Source organism: Strix aluco, chromosome 1 (genome assembly GCF_031877795.1).
Source record: "Strix aluco isolate bStrAlu1 chromosome 1, bStrAlu1.hap1, whole genome shotgun sequence".
Classification (NCBI taxonomy): domain Eukaryota; kingdom Metazoa; phylum Chordata; class Aves; order Strigiformes; family Strigidae; genus Strix; species Strix aluco.
The window spans coordinates 119,864,742-119,883,333 of record NC_133931.1 but is presented as its reverse complement, the minus strand read 5'-3'; the positions used below and the strand labels follow the sequence as shown (position 1 = coordinate 119,883,333).

Here is an 18,592-nt window from a genome sequence, read left to right as displayed (position 1 = left end):
GAGAATTAAATAGTATTAGGTACATCCTCAGACTACCAAGTATCCCTAGCTCTGTCAGTTTCCTACAAATTTCTGTTTTCACTACAAGATTAATAAATACCTGAACACACTTCTGATAAAACTGTTCTCAAAGATACCACAGAACTCTGCTGAAACGTTTGTTTTTCAACACCTGTCTGTATAAGCATATATTTGGAGGGTAGTAAATATATACTACAGTTTCTCTGGAACATTTTGTAGCAAAAAAATTTCTTTTTTCCTATAGAGGTTTCCTTTATCACAGCCAAATCACAGATATTATTCTGCTGCCTTACATGAAAAGCTCAGTTCAGCTGAGATAGATGATCTTCTTTTGACATCTGAATAGTTACATAGATCTATTTTTCATGTCCTTGAGTATATTTTTTTCTCTTCACAATCAGAAATTCCACAAAAATGCAAGAAATAACAAAGTGCAATATATATGTCCTCTTGTTGTGAATAACTCCCATTAAAGGCCCCATAGAACATTTATTGAGGAGGCTGGAAAAGCCTCAAGTTGTCAAAGTTTTTTTTTTAGGTCACTCACCTTAGGTAACTCCCATTCTGATCGGGAACCATCGGCACTGTAGTAGTATGGTCTGCCTTGTTCATCTGCGTGTTTTATCCACTGCAGAAAGAAATGTGATGACAGAAAATGTAATCAGAGTGACAGTCATAACACAGTAAATCTCTGATACTTGGGATTTAAAGTAAATTTTTAATGAAGTGCCATCCACTTCAGCAGTGTCTAGCACACAACCTCCATTAACTAACCAAGGTTAGTTAGCAATGAGAGCAACATGGTTTTCAGCTTCCTGAATTAGGTTCACTGATACTTTTTCCTTCTGTAACTCCTCAGAAAATAGTCCTGCAATATCACACAAGAGATTGCGATAAACATATTTCTGAAGTTGGCATATCTCACTCTTGCCAACATTATGGCGTCAGTTTAAGGAAGCACAATCTTTGCATCAGATCTACGTAAGGATTTTATACATAAAATTACAGAATTACAGCTCAGCCAGCAACTGCTGATAATTTAAGGGATAATTGCACTTGTTGAACAACTCCATTTTTAAAACATCAACAGGAACATGAGATGCAGTTCCTAATCATGAAGAATATAATACAATTTCTGTAACCTCTATAAGCAACTCCCACAATCAAAGAGGTAAAGCTATGCCAACTGCTGTTACTAGTTATACAGAAAGTAAAGAATTGTAATGAACAAAAGTCTACAAGAAGATCACACAAAAAATATGCACAAAAACACTCACAGCAAGGCTTTTGGGTCAAGCAGGTTTCACAAGACTGCCTTACAATAAACTGTTTGTGATAGGAAACCCTGTTTTCTATCAATCCCAGTGCAATTAAAAAAAAGTTTGCCTATTTGCCAAATCACAGGTATGTGTTCTACAGATGGTTAGCAGAAATAGATTAAGCAGGATAAAATTCCAAAGCTGACATACAACTCAATTATTTAAAAACTTCTTTCAAAAAAAACTTGCATACATCAAGTGGAAAAGAGGTAGCGCTATAATACAATAAGCAAACTGCTGTTTCAATGAATACTTTTTGAAGTTAAGAAAAACAAAATGCAACTTTAGTGAACAATTAAAAAAATGGACTGCTTTACAAATATAAACAAATATGGTCATTAATCTTATGTGGGAGACATTTTTATGACATGCCCAGAATCACAGTAAGTTGTCAGTAGCAATTAAATAATTAGAATAGAACATAAATCTGCTGATATCGTAGACAAACTTCTTAATTAAACTACAGCATCTGAAATCAGTACTGAACATCTCTAGTAAAGTAAAGGATGAAACTGATAAAGCAGCATTATTTTCAGCTTGAAACCATCTTAACTGGAAGGCTTACTTAGCAAGAACACCTCCTAAAAGACAGTAAGAAAAACATTATACTGGTATGAAGTTCACTCCTGAAGTGTAACCAAGAGAATGGGGGAGGGCAGGAATTAAAAAATTATACATGGTATGTTCATTTAATATAATCTGATACCCAACTGGAAATAAGAACACTTTTCCTAAATAGTAAAGAACATACAAAAAATTTTTTAAAAAGGCAGTTCAGTTGCTAAAGTTTCATGCGTATTTAAAAACAAAAGTAGATACAGCTTTGGTATGCTTTTCACTTCTAGAAACGAAATCTGCATTTCTAACAGTGAATTAGTGGAAAAGATTTAGAACATGTGATGAGAAGAAGGAAAAAGTACCTTTTCATTAGTATAGTCATTGGTATATAAGGTTTGACCATGTTCATCCAACTCTTCTGACCAACCCTTTGGAGGAGAACCATACTGACTATCTGACTGGCTGTAACAAGAACTGTGGTCGTTTTCTTCTGATGAAAGATGCTACAAGTAGTCAGAAACATACAAGGCAGTTTTGAGAAGGAAAGTGCTTTAAAATCTGAAAGATCAAAGATTATTTCACTAGAAAGAGAATAATAATAAATGCAGGGAGTTCACATTTTTATATCTTACATCAGAGAATAAGAGATGCATTTTTACAGCACAGAAATATTCGGTAATTGCTAGGCAATTCAGAGTACTTTCAGAACAACTGGTTTATACTGATACAATTTTTTTTAAACTTCTACTATACCAGATTTCAGCTACTTATTTAAACTCCAATTTTTTTTCCACTCTAAATTTTATTTCCACAACTTTACATTTCTGAATGATGAAGAGAGTTAGCTATCTGCATTGCCTCAAAACACTTGGGAGAACTGCTACCTTGGTTTTCTGGCAACATCCCAACTTTCATACCTAAATCCTTTTCTTCCCTTCCCAAATAGTATCTGGAAGCACAATAATCATTAAGGACAACTTGAAACTCCACTTGCACCTTTGTAGGTCCCAGCACTTTACAGTACTTGTGCAATGCATCCTACAATATTAGGAATTTCCACTCTCCTCTTTCCAACTCTGAGTGTGACAATGAACAATGCAAAACCAAGGCTTTCTATTTTGCACAACTAGCTGAGGTGTAAGATTATTTTCTGAAGGCAGAAGTGAATTATAATGTAAGGAACAAGTTTGACAGGTAAAGTAGAAGAAAGATTTTGCACACGCACGTCAAACAATCTCTGTTCCCTCGTACACCTTGCTCGTCTCCTTGCTAACATATTGTAGTATTATTCAAAGCACCCATTCCATGCGTTAAAGAAAAACCTCCCTGCATTCATCTCCCACAACAATATCTCTATGCCAGAGTCTCCTGAGGAATTCAGTGCAGATTCCCTTTCACACTAGCTTGGATCCTCAGCTATTAGGAAGCATAACACCTAAGAGGGAATACATCCTGCTGTTCAGAAATTACGATAGCTAAATATAGGCTAAGGTTCAATAACACAAGTATAAGGGTTTTGAGGAAAACTAAAAAGCAGGAGAAAGGCAGAATTTCAATTTTAAACTAAAAAAAACAAACTCTCCTGAAAAACTTAAATCTTACCAAAAAAATCCAGGTATCAGAAACTCATCAGTTTTTAAAAGCCAGTGGTTTTTTAGACACTATGTGTTTAGTGACATTTCCGAATTATTATTACATAGGTTTTTGGTGTTACCTTCCGAGTACCTTACCACTTGTGTGACACAAACTCCCTACACTGACATGAGCCAGCTTACCGAGCACAGCAAAACCCATGGGAAATTTTCAGGTCATTAGTAAAGTAACATGAAAAAAATGTAAGCATCCTCTACAGCCTACAGAATAAAAGCATGTAAACTATGGATTAAACAATGCCACCTCGCTTGCATGTGGGGTAATACGAAATTCTGAAGTGCCAATTTCTAACCACTGGTGGAATAAAAAAATCTTTAGTCCTATTTTTACACTTGAAGAATTAAGACTCAGGAGTTGATAAGAGTGCTATTGGCCCCATCTGAACTGCTGTTTTAGAAGATATCTATATTGTATCACACATATTTAATTTTATATTATATTTTAATGGTTAAATATTAAATGCATTGACATACGTTCAAAGTGGTAGATTTTGGACATTTCTATTATTACTATTAACAGCAGTTATGACCTAGTAACATAATGCATTTGTATTTGCCTCTTCCAAGCAACTCCTGATACTGAGGAAACACTGTACACATGTAAAACCTGTAAATGGAAGACTTAAAAAATGAAAATCCTCCTAGAAAAAACACTGTTGTTCAGTAAGAATGTCTGTTAATGTGTCTATCTGGAAGATGCTCATATAGTAACAGTCTTGATGCTTCAGGGCTTAACTAGTCTCACATACCTTTGCAGACCTAAACTTAAACACAATTCCTGACTTTGTAACAAAGTTTACCAAGCCAAAGCATTCCCTTGTCCCTCAGCTAGTAGGAACAACTGCTAAAGGTGCATCAACAGGGGTTAGAGAACACCGGTCAAACCACGTTCAGCCACTTTCAGTTAAACTTTCAACACTTTTTCAGTATTAACTGCCTATATGTTTTTTTACGAATCAGCCATGCTTTTTCCTAAAGAGTCCCATTCCCAATTACACTCTATCACACTTAAATAAAGCCATCTTAAGCAGACAGCTGTCCAACCTTACACCTTGTAAGAACTTTGCTGTGACACTAAAGTAAATTACAGAAAAGGACCCCCACATCGTAGCTTCTACTGTCTTTCCTGGGGTTTTTTTCGTCTACATGGAAGATTCTTAAGGGCAGAGACCAGTTCATCACCATGCATTTAATAAAAAAAAGGAACAGTTACGGTCTCTCTTCTATCACTTAACCAGTCTAGTTTTGAAAGTTACTTCTACTTCTAAAAATCAAAATAATAAGAAAGCATACTAACTAAAGAAGCTAGTATCCCTTTATTACCCTTTATTTTGAAATAAAAACCAGAATTAAATTGCATCTTGCCACATGTCTTAAATGTAGTTTTCCATTTAAATGAAATCCTGTTGCTCTTCTGCAGCTTGATGGTTTAATTTGTTGGTCTCTACTTCACATTATGGTCTTCTAGCTAGGTATTAGAGGTTTGTCTTTCTCTGATATGACAACATCTCATTCCTTCTACAGTCCACCTTAATTAAATCCCTTTACTATCTAACAAATTTCTTCCAGTTACTGTTAAGCACTCCTTCCTCAAATACATTAACAAGTCACTACTTCTGATAAATTTTATCTATAATTCCAAAGTCTTATACACTTTCCTAGAGGCCTTGTCAATAGGACTTCACTGCTTCCCCCGACCCCATTCAAATAACTGCCATAACTTACAACTGTTTTCTTTGTTCCACATCTACTACCAACTTCTTTGACAAGTTACATACAGTTTTGCCCCTTCTTAATTATCAAATAAAATTCAATTTGCTAATCACAAATTTCTAAGACCAACTATAAGCTATTTCATGTTCTAATATATTACACCTATATTAGAATATATGAATATTCAAAGTTTTTAGGTCACCTTGCCATTTTGCTACCTAATACGATACGATACAAGCTCCTCCGAAGACAAATCAGTAGAGATACAACCAGCATTTAACCTTCCTCCATATGCTCCTTTACTACTGAATCTAAAGGGAATGAACATAACTCAGACTAGTGTGTAAAAGCCAACTTAACTTCATTATAATAAATTAAATCTTTTTTTTTTACTAATTAAGACATATTTGCTCTAAGTCTTCATAATCAGACAAAATTTGGGATTTTGCTGTAGTTTAGGCTCAGATCTCAACCTTTACTCTAAGTATTTTTGTTTAAGTATTCAGAGGTCATAAACAAAGAGGTGAACATGAACAGTGGAGTATGAAGTACGTTCCCAAATGCAGAACAAAACAAAAAAAAAAAAAGGAGAAAAAAAGGCAGCTTCAAAATCAACACATGGCTGCTGAAAAGTGGATTGATATGACCTTGCAACGTGTATCTCCCAGGACTCAAACTTTGATAACCAAGTTAGAGGACACAAATTACTTAAGGAACTTGCGCTACTGGAAATATAAACTTGTGTCTAGTTAAAAATTAATCAAAACATGTATCATCCATTGGTCTTACAAAGACTGAAAACATGATAGATAGAACTATCTGAAGGCCAATCTGTGATAGCTCAGTTTGTTTATTTTTGATGCTTGAAGTAAGTTATGAGTAATAAAAAAATTAAAACATCAAATTTTCTGAACATGCAATCATGTTGTGAAGTCATGGTACAGAAGTATGAGTAAGTCAAAGAGATCATTTGCAGATGGGGGAGAAAGAATTATTGTTCTTCCATGAAAAGAAAGAAGATAACAGAAAAACAGTTACACTTACTACAAGAAGAGCTACTACTCAAAAAAAAAAATCACCTTATGCAGACTAAAGAGTCTTATCCAGCAAAAGGACAGCCAGAGAGAAATTAATAGACCATCATCAGAGATACCAAAGTGACAGCCACAAACACTTCTCTAGTTTACCTGTTGCTGCCACTAGCTTGTGTCAAGAAAGTTTCATAGAATCACAGAATCATTTAGGTTGGAAAAAACCTTTAAGATTGAGTCCATCCATTAACATAGCACTGCCAAGTCCACCACTAAACCGTTTCCCTAAGCACATCTACACATTTCTAAATACCTCCAGGGATGGTGACTCCACCACTTCCCTGGGCAGCCTGTTCCAATGCTTGACAACCCTTTTGGTGAAGAAGTTTTTCCTAATACCCAATCTGAACCTCCCCTGGCACAACTTGAGGCCATTTACTCTTGTCCTATCACTTGTTACTTGGAAGGAGAGGCCAACACCCACCTCGCTACAGCCTCCTTTCAGGTAGTTGTAAAACAGTAACGTCTCCCACAAGCCTCCTTTTCTCCAGACTAAACAACCCCAGCTCTCTCAGCTGCTCTCACAGGACTTGTTCTCTAGACCCTTCACCAGCTTCGCTGCCCTTGTTTGAACACACTTCAGCACCTCAATGTCTTTCTCATAGTGAGGGGTCCAAAACTGAACACACTATTCAAGGTGCGGCCTCACCAGTGCCGAGTACAGGGGGATGATCACTTCCCTAGTCCTATACTAACAGCCACACTATTTCTGATACAAGCCAGGATGCCATTGTCCTTTCTGGCCACCTGGGCACACGGCTGGCTCATATTCAGCCGGCTGTCAACCAACCTGACCCCATGTCCTTTTCTGCCAGGCAGCTTTCCAGCCACTCTTCCCCAGGCCTGTGGCGTTGCATGGGGTTGTTGTGACCCAAGTGCAGGACCCAGCACTCAGCCTTGCTGAACCTCATACAGCTGGCCTCGGCCCATCACTCCAGCCCATCCAGATCCCTCTGTAGAGCCTTCCTACCCTCAAGCAGATCAACACTCCCGCCCAACTTGGTGTCATCTGCAAACTTACTGAGGGTGCACTTGATCCCCTTGTCCAGATCATTGATAAAGACATTAAACAGAACTGGCCCCAGTGCTGAGCCCTGGGGAACACCACTTGTGACCAGCCTCCAACAGGATTTAACTCCCTTCACCACAGTTCTTTGGGCTCAGCCACCCAGCCAGATTTTACCCGGCAAAGCATAACACCCATCCAAGCCATGAGCAGCCAGTTTCTCCAGGAGAATGCTGTGGGGAAACTGTCAAAGGCTTTACTAAAACCTAGGTAGAAAACATTCACAGCCTTTTTGGCTGTTTAAATGCTTGCTGATGTCACTGCTGCTATGAAGGTCATCACCAAAGGCACTGAAAGGGTGCCTTTTTCCTTTCTCTCCTGTTTTTTGCACTACCATCCCAGAGGTACACTTCTACAACAGGGCTTCCAGCAATCTATAATTTTTTGAGCAGCCCACAATTAAATTTTAAAACTAAACATTGCAATAGGCTTTGGAAGAAATCCACCTAAACTATACACATTTGAAAAGTATATAAAAGTGAAACATGCAGAAGATTTCTTGATAAATGTTTGCTTTCTTTCAGTCAGGAAACTGATTAACCTAAGTACTGTTTGAACACAAGAGCACTATTTTAAGCATATTTAAATAGTAATATCCATCTCCCAATTATTCCTTTGCTTTATCTGAACCACTGTAGTTCAGATAAACACACACCACTGTCTGGCTCTCCCTAGCAACTGGCCATGCAGAATATATCTGCGCCTCAAATATTGGCCCAAATCATCTTTTAACATAAATAACTTCATGGTAAGCTTAAACTCTCTTGAGCAAGGTCTGCAGCAAAGCTTTGATAAGAGGTTTTGCAAAAGCAAAAGGTCTATCTAATGAAAAAAATCCATTTATATATCAAAAGAATATGTTTAAGGCCTGAATGTAATCTAGCCAAAAGCTCCTGTGGCTATTTGACAAAACCAAGGATGGATTTCCTCCCCCCCCATCAGCATTTGCTACCCTTGGACCTAGACACTTAGCTAGGCAGAGTTTCTACCATGGTACCTTTAACGTTCTCATCTTCTGTTCTCTAAGATATTATTCACAGAATGAAGAAAAGGATTTTCTCAAAGTTAATACAATTTGATAACAAGATATTGCTCCTTCAGCTGCCCTTTCTCCTAGCTTCTTCTACAGCTATCCAAGGCAGAAATCACTCACAAGTATGTAAATTCAAATCTCCTAAGCAAATGGTTAAATAAAATGCTGCAACAAGTTATCCAGCTAAACTTGGTTTTATATTCACTATGATTATTCCACCTCTTTAAGAATTCACGAATTTGAGTCTGAAGTCACATTTGCCCCTTTTTAAAAAAATAAACATTTTTAAAGCATCACAGAATATATAGAACTATTAATAGTATATATTAATGTAAGTTCTAAAATAAAAATCAATACATTTTAATTAGATAGAAGCTTCAATTATGCCAGTATTTTTGATGTGGGTGGAAAGTGTTGTGGAACTCCATATTAAGACCGGTTTTGACTCCAGAACTCTGGAGTTCTCTACATCCATCTTAATCTGTAAATCCATCTTAACTTCTCTCTACGAAAATATTTTCCTTTATCAGAAAAATATCTCATATTTAAATTTACTGCCACAGTATTAACCAAGCAGTAGCAAACACCTTTATATCTCCTGCCTTTGTTTTACTGTGTATTTAACTGATATTGATAAAAATAATTCCCCTTGCCTTTTTCAACGCATCCCCATAAATCCTGCTTCTAGAAGCACTGTCACGCTCCCCCTCTTTTCCCCCCCACTTCTCCACCAAAAATGCATCAGATACACTGGGAAAGAGAGAACGCACTCCATGTCAGAGAAGTTACAATGGTTGTCTTACTCTATTATCATTTACAGTCCTATTAGTTTCAAAATATCTTAGTTTTCCTTCACCTTTAAAAGAAAAGCTGCAATACCTGCTGAGGGACTGTAAGGCATTTTTACAACTTACTACTCTTGTACACAGATCATGTACACAAAAGCGATTGAAGACCCAAATTGTTTCCTACTTCATACGAAGACACATGACCAAAAAACCAAATGAAGACACTCCTTGACACCTTGAAACTCAGATGCCAAATTCCATAGCAAAACAGGATTCATTTGCATTACAATCTCATTGCTTGTGATCTCAGAAGGAACTACCTCATGATCTGCATGGCTCTGGGAATCCCCTTTATTAATGCTTGCATCTCGGGCCCACCGCGGAGGTTTCCAGGTTCGTTCTTGTGATCCTCTGTTGTAGTAATAACAGCGTCCTGTTGTATCTTTATGGGTTTCCCATTCCCCATTTATTTGGACTGGAGCACTTGTAGGTAGTGGAGGAAGTGCAGACTGAGATATTTTCAGTTCTTGTAAATTAGCATAAACTGGTGAATCAGGCCTCCCTTGGCTTGGTGGAGTAGTTGGCTATTGAGAGAAGAAATGCATTGTTAAAGAGCAAATGAATTTTAGAATGCTCCCTTATAAATCAGAATATATTACAGCAGTGAAACAAACCAACAAACTCCCTTTTTAGTTGTTATGTACAAAAGCAAAAAGGGCAGCCACAAGATGCTGGGGCGTGAAAACATTAGGTTGTAAACTATAAGGTAGATATCACAAGCTGTACTTATGTAATACTGAAACAATTTTTCAGCATTTCTCCAGATGACAGCTGATAATTATGTCTTACAGTGGATTTGAAATACACTGGAATCGTCATCAAAATAGTTATATGCTTGCCTTGTTGAAAAACTTAAGCTTTACAGTTCAAGTATTGCTCATACTGTAAATAATATGATCTTGTTCAAGACAAAACATAGCATTTCTGAGATGCTGCTTGTTGGGGAACCATCTTTGCCTAACCTTTTCCCCCCACTGCTAATACAGATGATGGTGAATGTAAAGTACTACTTTTATCTTCTCAGCGAGATCTAAACAGACAGTTCAGCTGGAAAGATGAGCACAGTGTTGTGACTAAGAAACTCTGGAAAACACCTGGACAGTTTACCTGTATGCCTTTCCAAACAGATGCTTATTTAAAAACATTACAAGCAATACCACTGAGTGTTCTGATTACCACTCTCTTCTTATAGAAATTAAGTGGATATACGTTTTATTCCTATATATGCACACAAGTAGAACAACAAATATCTGCAAGGAAACAAAACACTAGTGACAATTTCTCATTAATAAATAGTTCACTAAGGTGAAGGCCAGCAGAAAGCATGGTTAAAAGTCCACGGCACTCACTAAGACCATAAATACTTTCAAATAAGCCACTAATGTGTTCAGGAGGGAAATACACTTTCAGATGTTCAATTTTTAAAGTATAATATAAGTATGTAAAACACATCATGCAGAATATAAGAGCATGTGTTTTCATGAGAGTTGTGATTATGAGCAGCTTGTTATTAAACCAAATTGAATAGTTCCTGGTAATGCACAGCCATCTCTGTATCTTAAGGCACATTATTTAGCCACTCTAAAGGAAAGAACTATATAATTTATACTATCCCTTCCCCCTGCTTGGTTTTTATTCAGAAGTTTTGCTGCAGGCAAGTCCTTGTGCCTCTTGTTGCATCTTTCACAAGAAAAAATAACATACTGCATTATATAAAAGATCTTTTATAATGTTCTTTTAAACATTAAAATAATAAGCTGCTAATCTAGACCACATCTAATCATAAGTTATTGGGGTTTGCTCAGGCAAGACAGCATATCATACCACACAATCAGATATAAACTGATTGCACCATAGCTAGAACCAAATATGGACAATATCCACAACCAAAAGGGGAAACAGCTAGAGAGGAACTTAATGAGATTAAAACAGGCATGGACTTGTTTTGTGCTCCTTTAAAAGAGAAAACACAGCTACTAGATTTAGCAAGTATGTTTAAGACAAACCACAAGGGGGAAGAAAAAAAAATTGCAGCACTGGCAAAATCAGAGAGCCAAAACCAATTAGTATCCTCCTCTACCTAATTCAAAGGAAAAAAAACTGTTACAAAACTTGATGAGCAGTAAAAGACTTTCTACTATCCGCATCTTGCCTTTCCACCACCCGTTCCTGGTTTTTGGTGGTGGTTTTTCTTTGTTAGGAGGGTAGAACAGCTGCCTTTAGTAGAGTTGCTCTTGAGAGCACTAACAGCATAAAGAACACTACTATGAACAAAGCATCGCCCCACTGCTTTCAGGGATGACCCTCAACTCCCCGGGATGCTGGGAGAGTAACCTTGAGGTCTGCTCATTCAAGAGTGCAGCTTCTGCATTCATTTCCCAGTCAGACTGAAGAGCTGCATTTCCCACGTTTAAACCACCGGGCTTGTAATTTGAAGGACCAACACACACCTGCACCGGGGAATGCACAAACCTTCAGGTTCTTCCTCTATTTCAAGGAAGTGGCAAAAGCAGCACCATCGAGTGTCTTGGCTGCTGCAGCAGGAGGTCGCTGGCTTGCACAACACTCCCATCCTAAAATTGCTCTTCCACACAACACAGTAAGAAGGCTTTACTGTCTAGCCTGCATTTGCCAGTTGCTTTTTTGTTTTAATTAAGACAATGAAATGTCATTATTAAAAGAACAGTTCTGTGTATTAATAAAAGTGTTTTCCAAATAGAAAAGCTATGACACAGAATCCTTCACAATCTTTAGAACATTTTCTCAAGCAAAACATAGGAATATGGCTCAGAGGTTTCACACTGAGTTTTTCAATGGTTTCAGCATTATAACCAGAACAACTCCAGATGAAACCAGAGGATATGTATGTGCTAAGCCAATACTGGAAGCTCACGGTCAGCCTACTGCAACATAACTCAGGCACCATACTAGTTAAGTTTAAAACAGTAACAGGATATGAAAGTATAATGAGGGGTTTTCTTCTGAATGCTTAGTACTTCCAAACTCAATATACCAATTTCTGGTTTTCAAGGGAAAGCCAGAACTTTTGTCCAGAACAACAAACAGGACTGTCCTGCCAATGAAGCCTCCAGCTACTTCCATTCCTTGTTGCTCCCTCTTCTGACAGACTTTTCGGGGAGAATTGCAAAATTTTTAAAGGCACCCTTAAGTTACTGCTTTCAGCAAAACAACAACAAAAAAACCCACAAAACAAAAATACCCAAAAAAACCCAAAGCCATCAATCTAACTACAAAACACAGTTTAGCTCATAAGTACGTCTTTGAGGGATACAACTTTCTTATCAGAAACTATTTTAAATAACCACGTAGCATACAGTAATACTTCCTCATACCTTCAGCCACGCAATGAGCTATGTTGTTGTGTCTACAATAATGCTCAGTTCAACAGCACCCAACCTTATCAAGGCTAATTTTGTGAAGAATTTCTCGTTTGTTGATGAGAAAAACAGCTTTTAGAAATCTCAAAGTTTCCTGAAATTAACTTTAGTGTACTTTCTGCGTGGTGTTGGCAGGAAGGTCAATCCTCGCCCCCCCTCAGGTTGGGAGAGAGGCAAGTCCCACTAGATGTCCCTGTAGAGCTCCCGGGCCCTGTATCACCTTGCAGTTTCATTTCACAGAACTGTTTTAAGACAGCGTTCTGCAAAAACCTTTAATAATTAATTTAACTGTACTCCTTTCATTTACCAAACCCATTACTCATTGCCAGTGTACAAATTTGAATAGATAAAGCACTACCTAGAACAAAATAGTTTCTGACCACTTCCATGTCTGTTTTCCCAAAAGCAGACATACAGAGTTAAGGGAAGCTTAAAATATATGCTAAACACTAAACAGCTCTGTACATACATGAGGACTTCCAGCTAGAACTTCACTCCCTAGGCTTCATTTCTGCATTAACAACCTCTGAACGTTCATAAACATGGAATTAAATCTACCAAAAGAAACTCTGTCTTCTCACTATCAGAATCACAAGAACATGTCCTTTGATGTGCCCATGCACACACACACAAAATGTCTTATACTCAAAACATTTCAACATTCATTTTCTATTTTTACAGATTTCAGACTTTTTCATGTTGCTTTCTCTTGCTAAGAACAGTGAAGGACTCTTGCGAGAAAAGTGATAAAGAAAAATTAGAAAGCAGAAATACTTCTATGATGCTACAACTTGAATGAAAATTGTACAATCCATTAAGAACTATTACAACTTTATGTATATAATGACCTCTCCCTAGCTCAGTAATGCTCTGTATTTTAATACTTTAGAATCTGCTGTATTTAAGTTCAGTCTCACAGAAAAGTCTGCTTGCACTAAACCCTTGCAAACTGATAAGAGTTTCATGCAGGCTGGACAGTTTTCAGAATCAAACACACAAGATTCTTCAAATAGGGACTGTACACAACTTTTTCAGAAGATAGTTTTTATACTGACACAGTAGGAAGCAGATATGTGCCTGTTAATCATTCATGAATGAACAGTCAACATTTTCAACAAAGGCTGCAGATACACTATCAGGCCTCTGAACACTTCCACTCAGTGGAATGAAAAGCAAATTTATACTTCACAAGGTACTTTTCATTACCAAAATGCATTATCAGCTTCTCAGAGGATACCTTAAATTTTAATGTTACTTTATACAAATGGCTTTTTTCAGATGGCAATATTTAAGTGTTCAAAATTTAAAAAAAAGTTCAGTGCACTCCAACAGGATAGGACTGAAGTTCTGGGAAAAACAAGGACTACAGATCTCTTCCCTGTCCACCACCTAAAAACACTTTTGGTTTATTTCCATGCAATGAGAACATACTGCATCAAGGATGCCAGCAGTTAAAAGGCAGAAAACAAAGTTTCCTTGAAACTGGCAATTACCTTTCTCCTTTTACAGCACTTAATCCAACCCAAAACTTCTAGAACATAACAACTGCTTAAAGAACTGCAATGCTAGCCTGCAAAGCATGACCTACCACACGTGATTTTCCCTCCTTTACAAATAAATTGTTTTAGCTGTCATGCCTCTGTTTCCAGCTTTTCTTAGTGTTATGAACTTGAAATTAAAAGCTTCCATTTCAGCAGCACCATTCAGATTACTGAAACTAACTGCTAAAAATGAAAAAATAATTAAAAAGCAAATGTCATCTTAATACTCTTTATGAAGTTACAAGCAACAGATTGTCCATGCTAATGGGGAAGAACATCATTATACCGAAGGAAAACAAAAGAATACCGACTCTTTGCAGCAGCAAGCCCGAGAAAGGGGAGAGAACAGGCACATCCCACAACATCCCAAGACAGGGAACGAAGCATCCCAGTTCCCTAAACAACCAAGCTTCTTGCCAAAGAATTGCCACTGTCCTTTTTCAGAAGGCCTGGGACTTCAATACCAGCTTTATTCAACAGGAATAATATAAAAAAAAAAAAAAAAATCTCAAAAACTCTACAGTTTCATTTTCACAAAGTGACAGCTTCAGCTGGAATAATTAGCTCATCTCTTCCTTCCTCTTTCTGCTCTTGGCTTATGTTTTTACAAACATGTTCTGCACTCTCCCTTCATTTTAACATATTAAGGCACATTTAAAACTTACTGTAATACCCAAAAATCCACAAGGGAGATTTTTCAGCAAGTCCTCTACTACTTCAAAGGTGAAGACAGCAAACTAATTTAACAAGCCAAACTGAAATGGGAACCCAAACGATTTTTTATGCACTAGCCTTCTCCAACCTTAACTGGGTAATTCACTCTAAGGAACACGTAAAAAGATGACAATAAGTATTAGAAGCCTGTTAATAGTTAAGCATAAAATTTCAGACAAGCTATAATAGTGCAATACTAACTGCACTAAAAGTTCTCATGTTTGCTGATCTGCCATTATAAAGTGATAAGAAAAAAGTGACATTGTAAAGCAATGCAGAATTAAAATCCCATATAAATCATTCAAATATATATGCCTAGTAAAGGCCATTCAACAGTTAAATGTTTAAAATGTCCCATTTAAAAATTAAGCAGATACAAAGTAATTCTTTTAAAATGGCTAGCCAATAACTTTCCATCAGATTAGTAACAGCAAAATTAAGAATCTGATTTACTTTCACTAATTTATCTTTTGGTCAATTTTGCATTTTACTTACACTGAATTACAGGCTGAGCTATTACTTTCTTTTATTTCTGGAGTTATTTATATACAATTAATTTTAATGTAAATACATCTATTAATATTTTCATTTATGAAACTAAATTATGAAACAAAGAGTCTTAGTACATAAGACATCATGTTCTGCCAGAATGCACTTGTGTTATTTCAGTCATTTAAGTTCCCTTCTGCATTAGTTCTCCCATAACACACACGCAAAAAAATCCCAAAGTTGCTGAAAATAGATATCTTTATCTGGTAATATTGTAATGCCTTATTAATTTAAAAAAAAATCTAGTTAAATAGCAAAAAGTCTCTAAAACTAAATACATTCCCTTTGCTCGGTAGCCCAAACAAAGTGACTTAAATTTTTTTCATACTCATCAAGACAATGATTCATTAAGCTGTACTGCAAAAATCCTGCAGCGTGGAAAGCCAAGAGGTGGCTGCTTTCTCACATTCACAAGCACTTAGAAACAGAAGTGGAAAGCGGCTGCAGCAGGCAGGCTCTCTGGTACCTCGTGGCCTGCTGGAGAGGGGAGCAGTTGGCTGTGTCTGAGTACCTGAGACAATACTCCCAGATCATCCATCGTAAGTGACCGATTAGAGAAAACTGATGGAAAACCTTTTTTTTTCCTGTACACTCTAGAGATTTCCCATTCACATGTCTGTAGTGCTCATGACCATCTCAGTGAGCAAAACTATTACATATGAACTCAGAAAATTTATAGCAATAAAAGAAAGTATATAGTTGATCGAAGGATTGCAGCAGTGACGTCAAATACTTTAAAAAACGGAAATAAGATCTTACAATGGGATCCTTTGTAAAACATGCACAAAGATGACAGTGTTTACCGTACTTGTACTTCGCCACTTGCACAATCTAGCTTCTCCCTTCCATAAAAAAGCTTTTGTCCGGGGATATAGACAAAGCTGCTTTTCCTATAGTAGGAAATTTAAATACCATATGAAGCACTTTACTTCACACATGCTTACACAGCAACCTTACCCCAATTAGGAGTGGCCTAATTTAACAACACTGAAAAAAGTCAGCTAGTAAGTTTTCTTCACCCCTTTTTCACCCTGCCTACTTCACCAGGTAAAACCCTGATACTTTCAACAGACATAATGTAGTATTTGCAACCTATTTCAGAAATTCAGTCAGCATCTTCAACAACCTGGACATGCCATGCAGTAGAAGAGATTTACACACTTATTTTTCCTCCACCCTCATGGAAGTGGTATCAAGTTGGTTCTGTAATAAGGACGTTTCAACAATACTAGTAGAAATACCAAGTTTATTCTGTGTTTAACTGCTGTCAGTTCTTGACCTCTGGGGAACCTGCAGTACATATTTGAATACAGATTTGTGAAGAATAAAGCTGTTGGGAATTATTTGTGATGTCTCTCAAGGATTGTTTTCTATAAAAACCTATGATAGCACACTAATAAAACATTGGAAAAGTTTAACTTGCTTTCTCCAGTGGAAAACTGTCCTGTAATATGCCAACAGCTACTGCTTTTCAGAAGGGCAGTGTCACAGGAACACAAGTTCTTTAGTTGTTTTATAAGCATTACAGCAGAATAACTGATACAGCAGAATAATGTCTTAAAGTTTCAGAAGTACTGGAAAGCCCTCACTTAACAAGCCATTTACTGGTTTAATTGACTTAATGTATAGTCATACATCTCATTTACCTCAGAGAGGCCAAAGTATTTTTTAAGACAGAGCATTAACACCTTCATGGAACACTTCTATGTTGTCACCACTACGGTACCATAGCACGCCTAAAAAGTTAGCTCCTACAAGATATAATTGGGGGGGTAGAATGGTGTTATTTGAATTCATAATAGCTTAAAGGTCAAGAAAAAGTTTCCATTAGTTTAAGTCACTTGGAACTGAATAGCTATTTTTTCTACACTTCACATCTTCAAAAGTACAGATCCCGTAGCATTTAAGTGTACTTTTGAGGGTCCGGTGCTTACACAAAGCAGTGTAAAGCCAGGCCCCCATGGAAAGTGCACATGGGAAAGTAAACATCACCTCTGATAAGATTCCCAAGTTACTCAAAAGTTACTTAAGTTGTATTACTGGGCAAGCTCAAAAGCCTAAAAGAGAGCCTGAGTACTATTTGATCATAGAGAATGAAATCTAAGTATTACCACGCAAGTTACCAAAAACCCATGACTCAGCAGAACAAAAATTGTAATATTCTACTATTCCAAAGAGAAGGAAAAAGCCAGAGCCATTAAAAATTTAAACACCCTATATATGTATATATTAATGGCTCACTTTCTAAACACTAAGTTTTTTCTAAAAAAAATAGAGAAAATAACAATTTGCAAGAGACAGTTCTAAAACACAGCAGTCATCAAATCTGTGTTCTGTCAGAAAGGGTATTTAATTCCAAACACTTGACAAGAAAATGCAGAACTCCCACACAATTTACAGCTGTTGTCCTTTTACTCTGCTGTAAAAGCAGATTTCACTTGTGTGAAACTCTGCTTCACTAAATGTTGCTTGTGGCAGCAAATTCTGCAAGCATTTGTTATGCTAGTATTTCTTTGTTAGGTGTTAGAATAATTTCAAAATATCATCTTGAGCTTATGAACTGCAATGCTTATAAGTTTTTTTTTATAATGTATGCAGCTGCAGAACATCACCAGTATTCAAACAGTATGAGCAATGCTAATGCATCAGCACACTTACTGGTATATTGGAAATATGTTATGGGAATAAATTAAGGCAGCAAACCCGGGTGAATAACACGGCTAACTGGCCTAGGATGCAACTGGCCTAGGCCATAACCATGATATAGTACGAAATCAGATATTAGAATAATTTCTGTTGGCTTGCCTTACTAATATATTAACAAGAACATATTCCGGAACCGGTAGGCTCTATCCTTTCCTGAACACGCAAGCAGCTGTACTTGACACAGTTTAATAGGCAGCTGCTACCCTCCACATCTGCTTCTCAGAGCTTTCCCTGAGTTTATTACTGGCAGCTACTATTCCCAAAGGTACTGTGCTACTCATGTGTCCCAAAATCTCCAGTGGGCAGTTTCCTTGAATAGAATGTCTCACTTGAGAATAAACAGGCAACCCTCTCAGAAAACAGCCAGTGTCACTATTTACATT

General features: G+C 37.0%; 1 protein-coding gene across 14 annotated transcripts in view; it reads right to left on the bottom strand.

The window, feature by feature from the left end:
• ARHGAP12 (Rho GTPase activating protein 12) overlaps positions 1 to 18,592 on the bottom strand; it is an 81,206-nt gene that overhangs the window by 36,952 nt on the left and 25,662 nt on the right. For 10 of the 14 annotated variants that reach the window (XR_012624174.1, XM_074832837.1, XM_074832870.1 and 7 more), the window contains 3 exons: positions 9,562 to 9,825; positions 2,261 to 2,401; positions 569 to 649 (listed from right to left, as the gene is read on the bottom strand). Coding sequence is in view for 13 of the 14 variants with exons in the window: in XM_074832837.1 (XP_074688938.1) it covers positions 569 to 649; positions 2,261 to 2,401; positions 9,562 to 9,825 (486 nt within the window). In the remaining variant the exon portion in view is untranslated. The remainder of the gene's footprint in view (positions 1 to 568; positions 650 to 2,260; positions 2,402 to 9,561; positions 9,826 to 18,592) is intronic. The other 4 variants (XM_074832878.1, XM_074832887.1, XM_074832818.1 and 1 more) reach the window with 1 other exon arrangement.